Source organism: Eptatretus burgeri, chromosome 1 (assembly GCF_056783735.1).
Source record: "Eptatretus burgeri isolate ZD-2024b chromosome 1, Ebu_testis_v1, whole genome shotgun sequence".
NCBI lineage: Eukaryota > Metazoa > Chordata > Myxini > Myxiniformes > Myxinidae > Eptatretus > Eptatretus burgeri.
In genome coordinates this window covers 107308521-107327366 of record NC_140961.1, presented here as the reverse complement: position 1 = coordinate 107327366, position 18846 = coordinate 107308521, and the positions used below count along the sequence as shown (strand labels likewise).

The window sequence follows — 18846 nt, the reverse complement described above, 5'->3', positions numbered from 1 at the left end:
TCACTCTCCAGTGCAGGCCCAGACCTGCACACTAGCGGTCTGGCCTTGCTCCCACAATGAGCAAGCTCATTCATTGCCCCACACGTCGCAGTCCCGGACACCTGGCTTGCCGGCTCAGATTTGGCTGTCGTTCGTCCATTTTATTCGTTCTCCCATTTTATTTTCCAAATCATCTTTATTTTTATACATTTGTTCAACTAATTGTTCCAACATTGCCTGGATGGTCATCACACCCGCTTCTTGGCTCATTCGCTCAGGATTGAGGGAGGTTCCTCCCTATGCTCTTCACTAATCCCCATTTCCAGAATGCTTCCTTCATCTTTGTTGCTTCCTCGTGCCGCTATCTCCTGCACATCCACAATTTTGTGCAGCAACTTTCTTCCCGTGCGCACGAAAACAATTCAAAAAATATTATATTTTTAAATTCACAGTGCGTTCCCCTACGCTCTCCCGACACCAATTGACGATAAATTTTGAAGCCCTTGGGTTCTAAATCCCACTTCTGACACTAAATATCGTGCCCATGTCAATGAAGACTGATGCTGGACAGATAGGCCGAAATGGCTATAACTCTCAAAGACTGCATTCAATTAATGGCGGGTTTGTACGTGCGAGAACAGAGGACACACGAGAACCTGAAAGCTTTTGTTAAAACTGACGGATTTATTCCTGAACCAAATAACCAGGGGAAGATTGACCCAACAAAAGGAATACAATGGCGGGTTGGGAGGGAAGGAAGGGAATTCAATAAATAAATCATTAATTGTATACAGTTATGTAAAACCTTTGCTACCACATACCAGATTGACTCGCAGCCTGGGATGGGGAACAAAAACCAGGTGGCTTCAGCTACTGGTAGACAAGCAGGTGATGATGCTTGTCATTTCGTCTGCATGTCATGTCATGTCAGGAGATGAGGGGATGGTGTGGACCATGAAGGAGGCAGCAGGCAGACGAACATGCATAAGGCAGAGGCAGATGATCGAACAGGCACAGGATAGAGGCAGGCAGGCAGGAGGATATCATCAGAGCTCTCCTCAGAGAAAACTCTCTCCAAAATGCACAATCCTTCTCCGACCCGGCTCTCCTCAAAACCCGTTCTCCTCAGAGTCCGTTTTTATAGGCCCCCTCAGACCACAATCCTCCTAGATGCACTCCACCAATGCAATCCAGGCTCTTCCTCTCACTCTCTGGACTCACTCCACCCCTTAGAGCATCCATAGTTCTGTCCCGATAGTCCATAGCTCCGCCCCTCACTCTCTTGCCTGGCAGAGCCCCAAGGCCACCTGATTCCACCTAGTGGGACATTACAAAGGGGTTATACATACAATTCCTTTAACCATAATTTCTAATTAATAATTACAACACACCACCCCCTGCATGGTACGCATTCAAACAAGACAATCCTTAAGCTAACGTTTCCCGACTTATTACATCGAGATGGGCTAGCGACTCTTGCATTGTCCCAGATACTCTATACACTTCTATCTGTTCTAACGCAATGTCAAGCCTCCCCCCCACACACAAGAATATACTTATTTAAATTGAATGTTATATTTTTGAATACGAATTGGAACATGAATAGTTAGACAAGTCTTTCATTTTAACATACTGTTACGGCTGTGGAAATTTGCAGACCACCATAAAGGACCTTAGATCAGTTATGACGATAAGTATATGTCTAGTTAGATTTCCCCACCGTTGTTTAGAGGGAATTTCCATATTCACCGTGCTGTGACCCTTTGAGATAGCAGTTTTTCTTTTCTCTATCATTATTTTGGACCAATCATCCCCCAACAACCAAATCACCACCACCAATATCATTCCCAAACAATTACAACTCAAACACCACCACCTTCGCCTCTTTACCTCCACAACTCCACCCCGCAAACATCGCTTCACCGCCATTCTCAAACGTCACCCGCCAACAACCAAGTCACCGCCACCAACACCCTTCCCAAACCACCACAGCAAACTCTCACCACTTTCGCCTTTCTACCAAATGTCGTGCCATGGGTTGTGAATGGGTTCCTTTCACCTCAGAAAACGGATCAGGAATGATTCACGCCCACTTTTCATCCATCCAATGGCTGAGCATCATGTGGTGTAGCCCCGCCTCCGAACCCAATGTGATCCACAAATTTGCATAGGCGCTCCTCCCCCGGCCTATATAAGCACGAGCCCAACACAGCTTGGGGCAGTCAAGCGGCAGTCAAGTCGAGGGCAGTGTCGGCAGTCAAGTCGGGTCTGGAGAGTGGCAGTCTGGAGGGGTCGGAGAACCGGACGGAGCTTGAAGAGACAGACGGCGGCAGTGTCGGCTCGGCAGTGTCGGTGGGGCAGAGTCGGGAGACGGAGCTCGTAGCAGACGGGAAAGGCAGACGAGGGCTGAACACCGGAGAGAGCTCACCGACCACGACAGGGGCACGAAGCCAGACTCAGCTACGCTGACATCGTGGCTTGCCCACCATCGTGCCACGAGGGTGTGGGTAAGACCCTTCGGTCTCGTGGACCTGGCTGCTCATCCAGGTTCCACGCACATTTGGTCCACGAACCTGTCTGCCACCCTTGCCTTTGAGGGTGGCTTTTTTCTTTGCTTTTGTTTAAGTGCATGTATTGGCGCCATCTTGTAAAGTAGACCTGTGTAAGTGACTGTGCATGTACATTCTCTTTGCTCGTATTCGGTTGTAATTCTTCATTTGCTTGCTTGACTGTATATGTGTGCCTGAATTACTGTATGGCTCTAAAATACGTGCTTGTCTGACTGCGAAATAAATGTGCTTGTTGAACTGTTCCCCATTTCGTTGTGTCCTTTCCCTTGTTTGAAAGTCCCATCTTGCATCACGGAAGGAATTGGTAGGAGGGGTGTAAGCACCCGGTAAATAATCACATCCGTCGGGGCCGACGATAACACTGCTCGGTTATCACTGAAGCACGGAATGGACCGCTTAAGCGGTTCGTGCCCTTGGCCAGCCAGCGGCGAGGTCCGATCACCCGGTTAACTACCCGCGCAGATACTTAAGTAGGTCGAGTTTGGCGAACAACCCTATCCTGCGCGGGTGGCCGATTGGCACGATTGTGGTGTGGTCGAAAGACCCACCCTGACTAGCTCCTGGCGGTAGTTCCAAGGAGGTTCACGACTGAATTGTCTGTTCCGGTGGGCGACGCGGTCGCGATCGAGTTACGTGGCCGATCGCACGTCGGGCGGACCGAAATTCGTAACAATACTTTGGCCTTGAATTCATTCCTATTGCACATGTCCAGAGAAAAATGAAATAATATTTTTACGCTGCCTGCCTGCCTCAAACGAAATTGGCAGAAATTGGCAGTCAAACGAAATTGAAAATCATTCCAAAAAAGAAACATATTTTAAGGATATTATAAAGGACACAAACAACAAGCACGAATAACTAATGTCATGTGTTAAATTGGGAAAATGGCGCTTAAACCCGGAATCAATTTAATTATATGTACGACTTTTCCAGTCTATTTTATTTAAATTTTATTATATACTTGAACACTGTAGAACACAATTCACTTTCATAATAAGTCCAAGAACCTCCAGTTTTGAAGTCAGTATCTCCAGTGGTGAGGCTGAGTCTTTGGGCCTCTCACTCTCACTCTCTCACCACAGGCAGGTTGGTGATCTTTCTGTCTTTTACCGTCTCCTGTCCGGTCTCGCCCCCCCCCACCGGTTCTGTCTGCAATATTCTCCCCCCATATTTCCGCAGAGCGCTCAAGGTCCGCCAGCAACCCCCTTCTGGTAAAACTACCAAAATCATGAATCACTGCTCACCTTCATTCTTTCATTCCTCTTTTTTCCCGCCTTTGGAATAAAGTCCCACACTCTCTTCAATCCCATTCTTCCCTCCAGGCCTTCAAAACAGCTGTTCACCACCACCTCTTATCTACCCATCCAAAACCTCGATCTTTTCTTTCCCCTTAATCCACCCCAAACCCACCTCCATCAAATTCCCTGCTTTCCTTCATGAAAGTCCCCGTAATATCCATCTTGTATTCCCTGTGTTCCCTGCCCCATCCCTCTCCCTTCCACAGATCTCCTCATGTCTTTGTTCCCCACTGTTTTGTCCTTCTCTCTCCCACCCCTCTTGTCTCATGCGCCCCGTGCTGTGCATTGTGTGTTAGCTCTCATACTTTATATTAGCCTCGACAATGTATACAAAAAAAAATATCCAATTTAAATAAAGGTTCAATGGGGTGGTGTGTAACAGTGGTATTCAGGACTGCGTCTGGACTACTTCAATTGCATAAATGTGCATTTTTTTGTTATAATTATATTATTATACAGAAAAAAATAATCATTTTATTAAAATTGAAATTCAGCACTGGATAATGGGTATATATACATACAAACATACATAATTGAATACTGCATGGAGTACCATGTTCTGTGAACTCTCTAATTATTATTATTATCATCATCATCATCACCATCATCATTACACTCCATAGAACAGCACACAAAAGAAAGTATGTTTTACTATACTTCAGGATATGACTAAAACAACTGTTGTCATCCCCTTACCCCTCTGGGAGATATCAGAGCACCCACAAGTTGTGAACGTTTCCAAAGCTGAGCATCTAAGCGTGGACCCAGGTCACCATTCTATTGCAGGATGTTGCTGAAGCACTCCTAAAGCAGGGCAGGAATTAAAGAATTTGTCTGGCATACTGGAGCATAAGTGCCTTCTCTTTTTGAAAGACTGACCAAAACATTCCGAGGATTACAAATAGATGAGCTAAGCTAGGATTTTAGAAACAATTCTAATCGATTCTGTATTGAAATTAAATCATTCATATGGTGTTCAGTAAATTGTAGAATTGTTCAAAACATTGAGAACTATCAGAGTTTCATAAAGTGTGATGTCATTTTATCAAGAAAATTCCAGCTGACTCATTAATGACATTCATGGATGGGAGTAATATGCCTTTCCTGTCTGATCTAGTCTTCATGTACGCTGAAAAAAAAAAATGTTCATATATTTATTTTTATGATGAAGGAATATCTTATTTACAGTCCAGCAGGAGGAAGTGCCCTTATTCTCTTTCAGTCAGTATTCATTCTCATATTTCATTACAGAGATTGTGAGAGGAGATTGGCACCATCGGCAGCATTTTACTGCCCATCACAATTTTCCCTCTGGGGATTATGTCAGTCATAAAGCCATGCCCCCCCCCCCTTAAAGGCGATATGGGAAGCAGCTATATTTTTAACAACAATGCATTCGTAAAGTGGCAATTTTTTTGAAACTAGCTCGGTTTTCAGAAACTTCGAAGCATCTATATATTAATACTGAAGGACCAATTTTGTGCTCCTACTAGTGGTCGCGTCAAGTTTTTCTCGGTACTGTGACCTGGACTGAAAGAAACTTCGTACCTGTAAGAGTGCATCGCATATAGTGGCAATAGTCAACCTTTGGAATCCGTCTGTGACGGGGTTTCGGCTAGTAGTTATTAATACTGTAGCTTTTTGTCAAATTTCAACATCCATATTTTCTGGTGACCTTTCCACCATATCACCATACCCACAAGTTGGCTTAGTGATATGACAAAACCTTGGTGACAGTTATTTAGTAAGATGCAGGTGGACAAAAAAGCCTAATTTACATAATCAAAACCTGTGAACACAGAACAATTTATTTGGACTCAGTTGCTTTGCACCCCATTTACTTAAATCTTGCTTCCTTTGCTTGATACTCAGCATTTAAAATGATAGAACATGGACAAACAATGCTCAGAAAGAAATGGCAAACCACCCAGCTAACCGCCCGGAGTAACCTTTGCCAAGAAACTACATTGGCAGCACCAATTCTCTGTAAAGAGTAGGGTACATCAAGTCAACTCAAATGACTTTAATCATGTACTGGACAACAAAAACGTTTTCTTGGTGGGGAGCACACAATAGTCGAATATTTCCTGGTCCAATCATTTTTACTCGCCATCTTAATACTGCTTTGCAGATCTTCACTCCCATTAGAGTGTGTCTTTGTTTCATTGCTGAGGAATGACAGGCAATTTTCTTTCAATTGTGTTTCTTTAGGTGTCCAGTACCTGGTTGTGATGGTCAAGGCCACATAACAGGGAAGTATGTATCACATCGCAGCGCCTCTGGTTGCCCTCTTGCTGCCAAGCGACAACGGGACCGCTACCTCAATGGACCCCAAGTCGTTCCCTGGAAGCCGGGCAAGGGTGAAGGTGTCTCCTGCCCAACACCAGGCTGTGACGGTTCTGGCCATGCTTACGGAAGCTTCTTGACTCATCGCAGGTAAAAAGGGGCCTAGAGAGGGATGGGTTCTTTCGGTTTATTTTATTAATTTTAATTTTTCTTTTTTTAAGTAAAAAAAAAATTTTTTTTTTCAGGAAAAATACTGAGGCTTAAGAATGTTCAAAGTCCTCTGAATAGGTTTTAACCAAGAAATATACAACTATACAAAATATACAAAATTGTGAAGAAGAAAAAACAGCGAAAATGTTGCAATTTTTTTTTCCACACAAAAATTGAGGCTTACTAAATAATTAAATCAGAATCGATGGGTGATTAATATACTGACAATATAAATCGGACGATAAATTGCTATGGGATGCAAAGACTAGTGAAATCGCAGGTAAGTTGGGAAAATGACAAGATGGTGGTGAGGTGCCATATTAAAGGACTGAGAAGATAAGCAGATTGATCATTCACAAGAGGATGATTTCACAGTTACCCTAGATGAAGTAGGATTTTGTACAAATTGGTATTTCATGTGAGTATATCTAGAGAGGATCCTAAAGTTTAATGTCGTCAAAAATCTTATAATTACATGATCGTCAGAATAGCATGTGCCTTTTTAAATGATCCAATGCCCATTTTGAGTGGTGATGCATCCATATATGTCTGGTGTCGGCTTAATGGCTGGAGTGGTGAGCTTGGGATCCTACGGTCGTGAGTTCAAATCCTGCTTTCCTGTTGAATTAATACCAGGTGAGGTTGACTCAGCCTGTCATCCTTCTGAGGTCAGCAAAATGAGTACCAGCTTGCTGGTATCCTGTGTCAGGGTGGTGACCTGTCCAGGATTGTGACCAATAGCCCAGGAGACTGCTTAGGCAACACCAATGCTCTGCACAGAGTATGGTCCCAATGGATGGATGGATGGAGGAATCCATGCTGTTATTTTAGTTTCATTTTTGTAAGTACGTTTGCTGCACGGCCTTATAACTTCAATGCATTTTGTATTCCATTGGTGGTTCACAGGGGAATGTAATGTCTCTGCTAAGATGATGTTTCAAGGTGGTTCTTAATGGCAAATGGAAAAGGTGATCACATACAAAGCCTCCACTGTAATACCCCTGTGTTAGGACTGCATGCTTCAATATTCTGTGCCCTCGTGTGTGCAGCATGAGAACTGCAGTTTGTCATCAGGTGTTTACTTTATTGCATATGTACATGTGAATGAGCTAATGCTTGAAAAGCAAGCATGCAAGCTCATATAGGTGAAGGGAATTGTATAACTGAAACAAGAATCAGGACGGAAAACCCCACAACATGACCACAGAATGACAGGAGGAAATGCTGCAGCAGCACACCGAGATATCGATTTACCTGAAGTCATGAACTCAGATGAAATATCACCTTTGCAAATAGAACAAATAATAGCAACAAGGATAGATCACAATGAGGATAAGGATAATGGACAATAGAATGAGAAGAGGAAGAGGAGGTTGACAATGAACAGCATAGGATAGAATATGACCTAGCTAATAAAATAGAGGAAATTAATTTAACATCACCCAAGCAAAGACCACATCTCCACCGAATAAACAACAATAAACAGTTTAAAATACAAGCAAGGAGAATAAATCAAGCAGTCATTAAAATGCTCCCAAAATCGCCTAATTTATGAGAAATTAACAATGTGAGTTTTGCTGCAGCACTTGTATATCCAAGAGAAAATGACAGGCAAACAACGATACAAAAAATATAGATCTGATGATCTGACCAGAAACAAAACACCACCATGGAAACAGCGTCTTGAGAAGCAGAGAGACTGACTGAGGGTGGCAATGGGAGAAATAGAACAATTTAAGAGGGGAAACAGAAACCCAAAGCTCATGAAAATAATCAGACAAAAAAAAGAAGAATTGTAACATAGAAAACAATGGATTTGACCCATTAGCTGCCTATAATAAACTCCAAATACAACATATAGCAAGGAAAATATAAAAACTATGATGTGGCTAACAATAGAAGAAACCAAATCAACAGTTTGATTATGATGAAACAATAGAAGATGAAAGATGAAACGATAGAAGATGAAACAATAGATTACGATTATGATGAAACAACAACAGCTTCTAAGAATAGAAGAAACCAAAGTAACTACGACGAGGCTAACAATAGAAAAAAACCAAAATCAACAGTTTGAAAACAACCCGAAAAATGTATACTGAGAGCTCAGGAAACAGAAACAAAATGTGACAACTCCCCCTGAAAAAGAGGACCGAGAAAAAAATGGGGAAAGGTATATTCTAAGAGGAAGAAGAACACACCACATAGTGGATACGACACTTAGAAAATAAAAAGCAACATCTGCAGGAAATGCACCCACTGACAATTGAGGAAAAAATTAGAAAATGTCTTGCAAAAACACTGAACTTCAAATGCCCAGGCCCAGATGGGATTCTGAACTTCTGGTGAAAGCAATTACATGCTCTCCACCCTCACTTTTCTCGAGCATTTATCAAGCTCATCCAAGGGAAACAGTCAATAGATGAATGGCTTACAGAAGGCAACACTCTTCTGATTCCCAAATGTGAAGAAACCCATCTACCCAATAAATAAGCCTGTTGTTGGCTTAGTGGTTAGGGTGGCGGCTTGGGATCCTCGGGTCATAAGTTCAAGCCCCGTTGGCCGCTAAATTAATATACACCAGGAGGTTGACTCAGCCTGTCATCCTTCTGAGGTTGGCAAAATGAGTACCAGTGTACTGGTAAGGGGGACACTGCATCAGCGGCATTGCCACGTCCCAACCAATGATGCAACCAGCAGCCACAGGCTCCACTCGATTGAGAGAGAAAGCCAATAAACATAGACCAATAACATGCCTACCAAGAACTTGCAAACTTTTAACAGGTATAATCACCAATTCACTTTACGAGCACATCCCTCAACAAGAAGTTATGGAGGCAGAGCAGAAAGGATGTAAAAGGGGATGTTGTGGAACAATACACCATTTATTGTTTAGTAAAACCATCCTCGAAAACTGCAAGCTCTGACAAACCAGCTTATCCACAGCCTGGATAGATTACAAAAAAGCCTTTGACAGTGTTCCCCATTCATGGATTATAAAATGCATGCAAGTATACAAAATTGATCTGAGATAGTCACACTGATTGAGAAAGCAATGCTGCTCTGGAATACAACTCTGATATTATCTTACCTGGAAGGAAAGATTGAAATCCCAGCAGTAAAGATATGACTTGGTATCTTACAAGGTGACAGTCTTTCCCCCCTCCTGTTTTGTTTGGCTCTTGACCCACTGAGTAACCTAATCAATGAACAAGGACATGGATACAATCTGATATGCAACACAAAAATGACGAAAGAAACAAGGTAACACATCTACTGTACATGGATGATCTAAAACTCTTCGTGACCAAATGATAAGAAATTGGCAGATCAACTGAAACTCGTAAAGCAGCACTTGGAAGACATCTGGATGGAGTTTCATCCTGACATATGTGCCAAGTTCACATTTTTACAAGGAAAAACAAAAAGAACAGACGATATCTCAATCGATGAAAGCACCATACAGAAACTAGAAAACGATGCATCCGAAAAATACTTAGGAAAAGAAGAAGGCCCCCAGATACAACACAACACAATGCATAAAATAATCAGTAGAGTACTTACACAGAATTACATGAATTCTGAAGTCATCCCTCTCCCCAAAAAAAACAAAACCAAAGCTATAAACCAAATTGCGGTGCTGGTATTCCAATATAGCTGTGCAATTATAAACTGGCCACAATTGGAGATCAACAATCTAGACACCAAAACAAGGAAACTTCTAACTATTCACAAGTTGTTCGATAAAAAAAAACAATGCATACCGAGGTTGTACTTACCGAGGCGAGATGGAGGAGGTGGCTTGATGGAGCTTAAGGCCCGGTCACACCTTGACGTTTTAGCCAACGTATGCCGATTTTTGAATTTTTTTTCTAAAACGCTGGCACACGTTGAATACGTTATGGGTAAGTTTTGATAACATTGAGAGCACGCTGAAAAACACTGCCATACGTCGTTGTACGTTGGCTTTAAACGTTGTACTTTTTGGTTGTCCTCAAATTTTTTCATGCTTGAAATTTCACGACGTATGCCGGCGTATGACTCACACGTTCCGCTACGCTGGCCACAAGTTGTATGCACGGTCTGCGATCGTTGACAGACGTCAACACATGCTACTTGTAAGTTAATCATAAGTTGAGACACGCCGAGGTAATGTTTAGTGTACCCGAAACTTATTTCTAACCTATGATTAACGTGTTGTTGGCACGTTACGCTATCGTTGCCACACGTCGACAGACGTTACTTTTAAGTTACTCATAGGCTGAAAGACGTCGGTATAATGGATCGTCCTTGCATCAGCGTCCACGGCCATGGCCAGGACACTTATTTGCAGCATTCTTCAAACTTTTCTTCAGCATGACGAGGATGTTCACACTTCGATGTCTAGCTTGGCTATGATTCCAATTGTCCATCGGCAGCGTCTATTCAAAATAGTCGAGTTTGAGCGTTTTAACACGTTCAGAAGAAACGCTTCAAATTTCCAAACCCCAGCGTCAAAAAACAAAGGCGAGTGACAGCAATTTAAATCGTTCATTGTAAACAATGAAAATAGTTGAGTGGTACCGTTTAAAAGCCGTTGAGTGTAAAAAAATCGAATTGTTGAGCGCAAGCGTCTACTTTCAAAATTGTGGGTTTGAGCGATTTAGCACGTTCAATAGAAACGATTAAAATTTCCGAGCGCCAGCGTCAAAAAACAAAGGCGAGTGACAGCAATTTAAATCATTCATTGTAATCAATGAAAATAGCTGAGTGGTACCGTTTAAAAGTCGTTGAGTGTAAAAAAAAATCCAATTGTTGAGCGCAAGCGTCTACTTTCAATAGTGGAGATGCAGCCATTTAAATCGTTGAGTTTATCATTTAAATCGTTAAATCGTTAAACGCAAGGACGATCCATCATAACCCACACCCTCCCGCTCACACTCACCTACTACTGCCAACATGAACAAACTACTTCTAATACTAATACTGATACTGATACTGATACTGATATTGTTACTGCTGACATGGACATCGACTCAAAAAGGACTCGAAAACACTGTTGGGTTCCCCTTTTATGAGCAGCATTTTTATATACCAATTCCCAAAACCGCTGGGAACACGTCTTTATATGGCAGTTGTAAGCTAGAAACACGTTAATTTATTTTTTTTTGTCGACTGGAAGACGTCATTGGAATACGTCTACATACGTCGATGTGTGTTGGGACTACGTAAAGAATTGGTTCAAAGCACGTCAAACATAAGTTAGAAATAAGTTTCGCGTAAAAAAGACATTACCGTGACGTGTTTCGACTTATGAGTAGCTTATAAGTAGCCTTTGTGGACGTGTGTAAGCGTCCACATATCGTGTGTAAAACTTATCCCCATCGCATGCGGAACGTGTGTCATACGCCGAGTACGTCGTAAAATTTTGAACATGTTTAAAATTTCTTGACGTACTCTACTTACTATGACGTATGATAGCGTACTTTAGCGTTGTACTCACGTATACCAAACTTACTCATACCGTATTTGACGTGCCCCAACGTTTTAGACACATTTTTCTTAGGTCGGCATACGCTGGCAAGATCGCCAAGGTGTGACCGCGATGTTGTCACTTCCATTTCTACAGCAGTTATGATTCGAATCGTTGTGCATCAGCCTTTTAATAGGCTACGTCACGACATCGTCGGCGATGCGTGCAACGCGCTATGCCTAAGTTAGACTATCGTTGGGCATCGGTTGTGTAGGCCGATAACAGGTTCAGCATTCGTTGGTATAAGTTATCTATAACACAACGAAACGTTCTGTGTCCGTTACCAATGCGTTATACATAAGACCAAGTCGCTATGAATACGTCCGAATCTTTAAAAAAAAACATCAAAAGTTCAACGTAAGCCAGCGTTTTACATACATTTTAATACGTTGCCATCGCTGGCTAAAACGTCAAGGTGTGACCGGGCCTTTAACCAAGTGCACAGAACATCATGTGTCAGACTGGCGAAGTATATGAAAAGCTCAACAGACTACTGGGTGAGATTTTTATGTCAGCAAGAAAATAACAAACCAGAAAGGGATCATTAATCCATTTCACAACAAATTTTCAAAGACGTGCAAATTATGGATACTACACAGGAAAATGAAATAGAAACAAACACAGTTCCAGTGATTGCAAATGAGAAAAAAGGAAAACTACAAAAATAAATATCAGCAGATATACGATGACAAAAGGGCAGGAAGATTTTAAAAAGAGCTTGATATGATAGGGATTGACAAGGCAGGTTCATTGGAATGGCTAAGAAGAGGTGAAATGAATTGAGATGCAGAACAAGTCATCATCAATGCCCAAGACCAAGCAAATTTCACTCATTCATTTAAGAAAATGGTTGCATTGAGTCATTCAGACAAATGCAGGTTTTGTCAGGAGAAACAGAAAGTACCAGTCACCTCCTTTCAGGATGTAAAAAACTCATGTCAGTACAGCTGTACACAGAAAGACATGATGGTGTCTTCAAAGTAATCCACTGGCACATCTGTAAACATTTCAACATCCAGAACAATCATGGAAGCACAAACCAGATCCAATCCTCAAAAAGGAACAAGTAACTCACGTGTGACAATATGATCCCGTCAAGTGTGAACATTGCAAACCATGCATTGTGTCTGGACATGGTGCTCAAACACAAAAATTTAAAGTCGGCATTGTTGATCGAGGTTTCGGTTCCTAATCACTTTGGAAATGACGAAATGCTTCAGAAATTAGGAAAATGACCAAATACCAGCATCTAAAACATGAGGTCAAGAGGATGTGGAAATTGAAGAAATGAGAAATTATACTGATGATAGTTGGAGCTACAGGAATGATGAAGAAAACCATTACTGAGTATTTAAACATCATTCCTGGAACATCACCACAAATGAGCTTCAAGTGGAGGATGTCAGAGGTTCAGTGAAGATTTTGAAAAGAGCCCTTAGAACGAAGCTATGAGAACAAAACTTCACAGTTTGGTTCATGAATTACGATCCTTCACCAAAAATTATGAGGTGGAGACTTTGAGTTCTAGGAGAACTCCCTCCCACCTTCTAAAACCCACAAATGGAGATAACAATCAACATGAAGGAAAATGGATATAATTGGTAGGGTGTTGAGGAGGCGAGAGATAAGGGAAAGGTGAATAGGGTGAATAAGAGTGACAAGGGAAGGCAAAAGGTGTGTGTGTGTGTGTGTGTGTGTGTGTGTGTGTGTGTGTGTGTGTGTGTGTGTGTGTGTGTGTGTGTGTGTGTGTGTGTGTGTGTGTGTGTGTGTGTGTGTGTGTGTGTGTGTGTGTGTGTGTGTGTGTGTGTGTGTGTGTGTGTGTGTGTGTGTGTAAATGTATCAAGAAGTAAGTATAGTTAAGAGGTGGTTGGTTAATGGTCCAAAGGACAAAGCTCATGGTGCTAGGATTTCAAGATACTTTGCTTTTACCATAGCCAATAGCCATATTTCACAATCTCGAGTTGACACTGGTATTTCCTTGAAACATTAAAACAGGGCAACATACTTAGCATTCTCACCTGAGTACATATTTCATGATGTTTGATCCCAAGTTCAAATCCCATAATCTTTGTTGATTTGTTCATGGATGACTAATGTCCTCATGTTTCATGAAAAAGTGCATCAACGTCGAATGTACTTCTCCACATTATATATACTGTAGTTACAAGCTATTTCTTGAGATTCCACTGACTGAAAAAGCCATTTTTGCATACATGATTACATAATTGCATTATTCAAAGAACAACTGATGCTTGATCTCTTCAAAGTATCACAATGTCAGGCAATGTTTCACCTAACATTCTGACAGTTGCTGTAATTTTACACAATTCCGAATGCCCTCATTGCTTTCATTCTGATGGCTTTTCATTGGATTGTTTTTTAACCAAGGAGATGGGATAAAAACCACAAGGTGGCAGTTCATGTAATTACAATGAAGTTTCACCTGATGTTTTGTCAAAACATCAGGAATTGTAATTTTGCACACTGACACATGCAAAGGACCGTTGTCCTATTAAAAACAAAAAAATGTTGGGAAACAAAAATCTGAGCAACAAGATGTTATTTTTTTAACCATATCGAGCAAGATTTTCCACATAGTGTCCCACACTCTGCTAGTTTAAAATAATAACCAACATTGTATTTCATTTTTACAGTATCTTAGGCTTGCATGTATAATGATATCAAATAACAAGAAAAAGAGCAATCAGAGATTGCAGACCCTCACCAGGACTTGTTTTGTGTGGTGTTTGTGTAGTTTTGTGTGGTGTATTTTGTGTGCTGGTGTGTTATGTAATTAATAAGAGACATAATTAGAACTGTCACTATATAACTGTTCATCAGTGATGACCGGGTACCAAGATGTCCCGCTTTGATGCAATCCAGCTTTGATCGGACACCTGACCCTGACCCATGACGTTTTTTATTATTATTCAATTGAATTCAGAATGGGATTAATATAAATTAAATTCAAATCAAATGGAAGAACAAATAGGTGCAGTCCTGCATTGGAGTAATCCGAAAGAACTCAAACAAGCAAAAACAAAGATGAAGTCATCAGGAGGAACCGGGATAGGATTCGGGTTTGAGCTGCTAATCTTCTTCCCTCAAACCAATCCAGGCACAGCCAAGTGAGCCTTATTTAAAAAAAAAAAAAACAATCAAGAATATCTTGTATTCAAAGAATTAAATAATTCTGGTTGCCAAACCATTCGTCCGAAAAGGTTGAAATTTAAAACATATATTCACCATCACGACTGGATCATAATTTTGAAGTTTCACATCGATTGATGAAGCACTTCAAAAGAAATAATTTTCTTAAGAATTTTCTCAATCTATTTTGGCTGCCAGACCATGTGACATCAATTAATTGTGAATACCCTGGTATCCCAAGGCTGGGGAAGATTTTGTGAAGTTTCCCCTTGATCTGTCCAGCCGGTCTAGAGGAGAACATTTTTATATGTTTTATGGTAAATCAAATATTGATGGGTTCCAATCAGCGTCTACCTTATTGAGAACTGCGTATGAAGCACACGCCTTCACTTCCTTCTTCACTTGCTGCGATTTTTACCCTGAAGATTGCAGCACGAAAAGCTTCGGTCACTATTATGTCGTGTTTGTTTGTATCAATATTAAAGTTCTGTAGTACCATACATCTGTTTATCTGCAAGGAGGTCAAGCAACATCACTGCTTTACAAAAATAACATTGCGAAAAAACAGATCCACTTAACTCCAGACCTATTAGCTTTCTTCCGATCATCAGCAAGTTCATGGAATCCATAATCACAGGTGACATGAAATCCTTCCTTTTCTCAAATGGCCTGATCTCAGACCATCACTTCAGATTCAGACCTGGTCACTCTACTCTGGACATGTTGATTTTGCTCTCTCACAACCTTAAATCTCAGACAGGAGATAAGAGCCATCTCTCTAGACATATCTTAAGCATTTGATGCAGTCAGGCACACTGCCTTGCTCACCAAACTCTCTGCTTATGGTATTCAAGAGACCACCTCTCATGGATTACCAACTTCCTCCACTCTCGTATTCAATGCGTGGATCTCAACAAGATCCTCTCCTCGCATTCCCCTGTTCTCAAGATTGGAGTGCCCCCAAGGCAGTGTCTTGAAACCAGTTATATACTTTATCATCATCAATCATCTTTCTGAGACTCTGGAAAATCATTTTTATCGTACCTAAAATTGAGGCCATCATCTGCAGCTTCATGGAATACTGCATTCCCCTTTTGACTGGTGACCCTGCCTCACACCTTGCTCAGCTTGATGCTATGGAAACCAAGGCCTTCAAATCGTTATCTCCCACAATAAAGCTGAGTCTCTGGACCTATTACTTTCACATCTCAGACAAGTTAGTGGTCTCTCTGCCTTATACCACCTCATTTCTGGCCTTTCAGCCTCTACCCTTTCCATGCTCTGTCCCCAAACCCCTGGTTTCTGCACAGTGTCCCCAAACCCCTGGTTTCTGTCTGCCAGAAACCCCTTTCTGGTGAAACTCCCAAAATCCAAGCTCACTGCTCACCTCCACTCATTTGTTTCACTTTTATCTCAATCTATCACTAGTCTCACTATCATAATCTATCACTATCATAATCAGTTTCAACCTATCACTCTGCAATGATCACCAAACAAACTCACCTATCTATTTCCTTGGTCACCCATGCAAAAAGCTTCATTCTGTTGAATTATCGACCTCACCATCAGCCATGATCTTACAAATGGCCTACAAAGGCAGCCTCAGACTGGGCATCCTCTGGTGATCCAAGTATTTCCCTGGAAAACCATAGATACTTGCAGTTTACAAAGCCTTTCTCCATAGCTCACTCCACCATGTACTGCACTCTGCAATGTTCTGGTGCCCCAGAAACGCATATTTAGCTCCTGGAATCTGTTGAATCTGAAGCTCTCAAAATTATTGGCATCTCCGATGATGATGCTGAAGCACAAGGTCTGTTACTCTGACATCGCAAGCAGGTCAGTAGTTTTTGTTTTCTGCCATCTAATCTCCAACATTGCTCCCTCTGCTCTCTCTCAATCCTCCAACCGTTTTCAACAACCACAGGAAATTCCAATAATCTCTTCCTATTTATGCTCCAAAATCCAGGCTGACTGCACACCTCATCTCTTTTTCTATTCCTCGTTTCTCCAGTCTATGGAATCACCTGCCAGAAGCTGTTCTGTCTCACCATTCCTTCCAGGACTTCAAGCAAACAGTGCACCACCATCTCATGTCATCCTCTTTTTGACCAATGATCTTTATTATGCCCCAAAACCCTTTCTTACTCAACCATTTCCTGTCTAGTTCTGGTGTTTTCCCCCCCCCTCCTCCCTTCATATTTTTCTGTTCATTCATTTCCTTGATGTCTGTCCCACTGGCAGTTTTATCTTCCTCTTCCATGAACCTCATTCCTGGAAAGGAAAAAAAAAAAAAAGCTAATGTTGATTAAAAAAAACTTCCAAAGAATTAAAAATAACAGGGTATTATTCAATTTAAATAATCTCCTTCAAATGAAGATGCATTGCTATCACAGCCAAAAAGCGCTGGGAACATTTTTTTCCTCGAATGTGAATGTGGGCCATAAAAAGGTTTAAAAAATCGTAACTCGCCTCCAGTGACAGATATTAAAGATTTTTCTTTAACGTGTAATATTTTTACAATCCTCAAGTTTCAATACTTAAACCAGTGTTCAATATGACCTCTTTTCTGTTCTATACATTTTTTTATGCACAGCAACAGGTTACGCATCACTTTCTGAAGAGTGTTTTGCACAGCTCCCGAGATAATCTGAATGACTGCATCTTTCATATCAGCAATTGTGGTTTGTTTCAACTGATACACTCTCCCTTTGACTTGTCCCCACAAAAAAAATCCAGCGATGACAATCTGGGGGACATGGGAATTCGGTTCTATGACTGATAAGGCGATTAGGAATGTTTTTTTCCCCTCAGCCAAGAGAGACATTCATTAGAGGTGTTGGATGTAGTTCAATCTCGTTGAAAGCACAGATTTTCAATATTTCTCAATCTGTTCCTTAGGTAATAAATATACAGCATGTGAAGATAATGATCTTATGTCACAGCACAGTTACTGCCATTTCAGTATTAGGGTCTTCAGACATATAGGGGCCGTAGATTCGTGACAAACTCGATCTACACCAGATGGTGATATTCGGAGAGATGCTTATTCATTTTATTGTGTCTTTTACTAGCCCCAAAACATGCAATTCTGTTTATTCATCATTCCATTAATGTAAATATGGCACTCATCAGAGAAAATTATGTCATCGATACAAAGATCTTCATTTTCCAGTGCTTCAGAAGAGTGTTTACAAAATCCAAAGCATCTTCTGTGATTATTTTCAATAATTGCCTGGAAAAGCTGGATTTTGTGAGGAAAAGCCCAATGTCTTCCTTCAGTAATCATCACACTAATGTGTGACTGATTGCTGTTTCAGCTGAGAATGGGCTTGTTCATTTACATGTTCTTCTCTCCATGTGTTCTTCTCCAGATTCAATAGCCTCTGGGACATGGACACTAACACACCATCCTGAACAGCCCTTATTCATGTTCTGTAATGAGCCAGTATCTTTCATCTTTCAAATGAATACCTTTGTTGTTTTTAAGCAGGTACACAAGATACTGAGAATCTTCTCTGAAATGCTTTCTGCAATCTGTTTTAATGCACGTATCATAAATAAAGATGCGCAGCTCAATGTTAAATTCTCCCTATTTTTAATACCTGTAAGAAAAAAACTTTGTGTTACAGACAATCCAAGGAAATGTGAAATGTATTCACAAACTTGTGACTAAGAAAATCTCAGCATGATCAAATGTTACCCTTTTTTATGGTCCACCATGGATCACCTCGAACAGCCAAAATACCTATAATATGTGTCCTACAATGAGCAATGTGTCTGCAACACATTAAATCTTATGCCAAAAGCCAAAATGGCTCCAACATTTAGCCTATAATGG

The 18846-nt window shown here is 41.1% G+C and overlaps 1 protein-coding gene and 1 long non-coding RNA gene across 7 annotated transcripts in view; one reads left to right on the top strand and one right to left on the bottom strand.

Annotated features, from left to right (window-relative positions):
• The window catches only part of LOC147035139 (myelin transcription factor 1-like protein), a 731493-nt gene that overhangs the window by 672337 nt on the left and 40310 nt on the right, over positions 1–18846 (top strand). For all 6 annotated transcript variants that reach the window (XM_085894260.1, XM_085894272.1, XM_085894282.1 and 3 more), the window contains exon 20: positions 6059–6283. In XM_085894260.1, the coding sequence (XP_085750386.1) occupies positions 6059–6283 (225 nt within the window). The remainder of the gene's footprint in view (positions 1–6058; positions 6284–18846) is intronic.
• LOC147035140 (uncharacterized) lies at positions 663–12860 on the bottom strand. The gene is made up of 6 exons (XR_015061482.1): positions 12767–12860; positions 9435–9542; positions 7995–8046; positions 6070–6295; positions 4544–4651; positions 663–1296 (listed from the first exon to the last, which is right to left on the bottom strand). It is a non-coding gene; the product is annotated as an uncharacterized LOC147035140 (long non-coding RNA).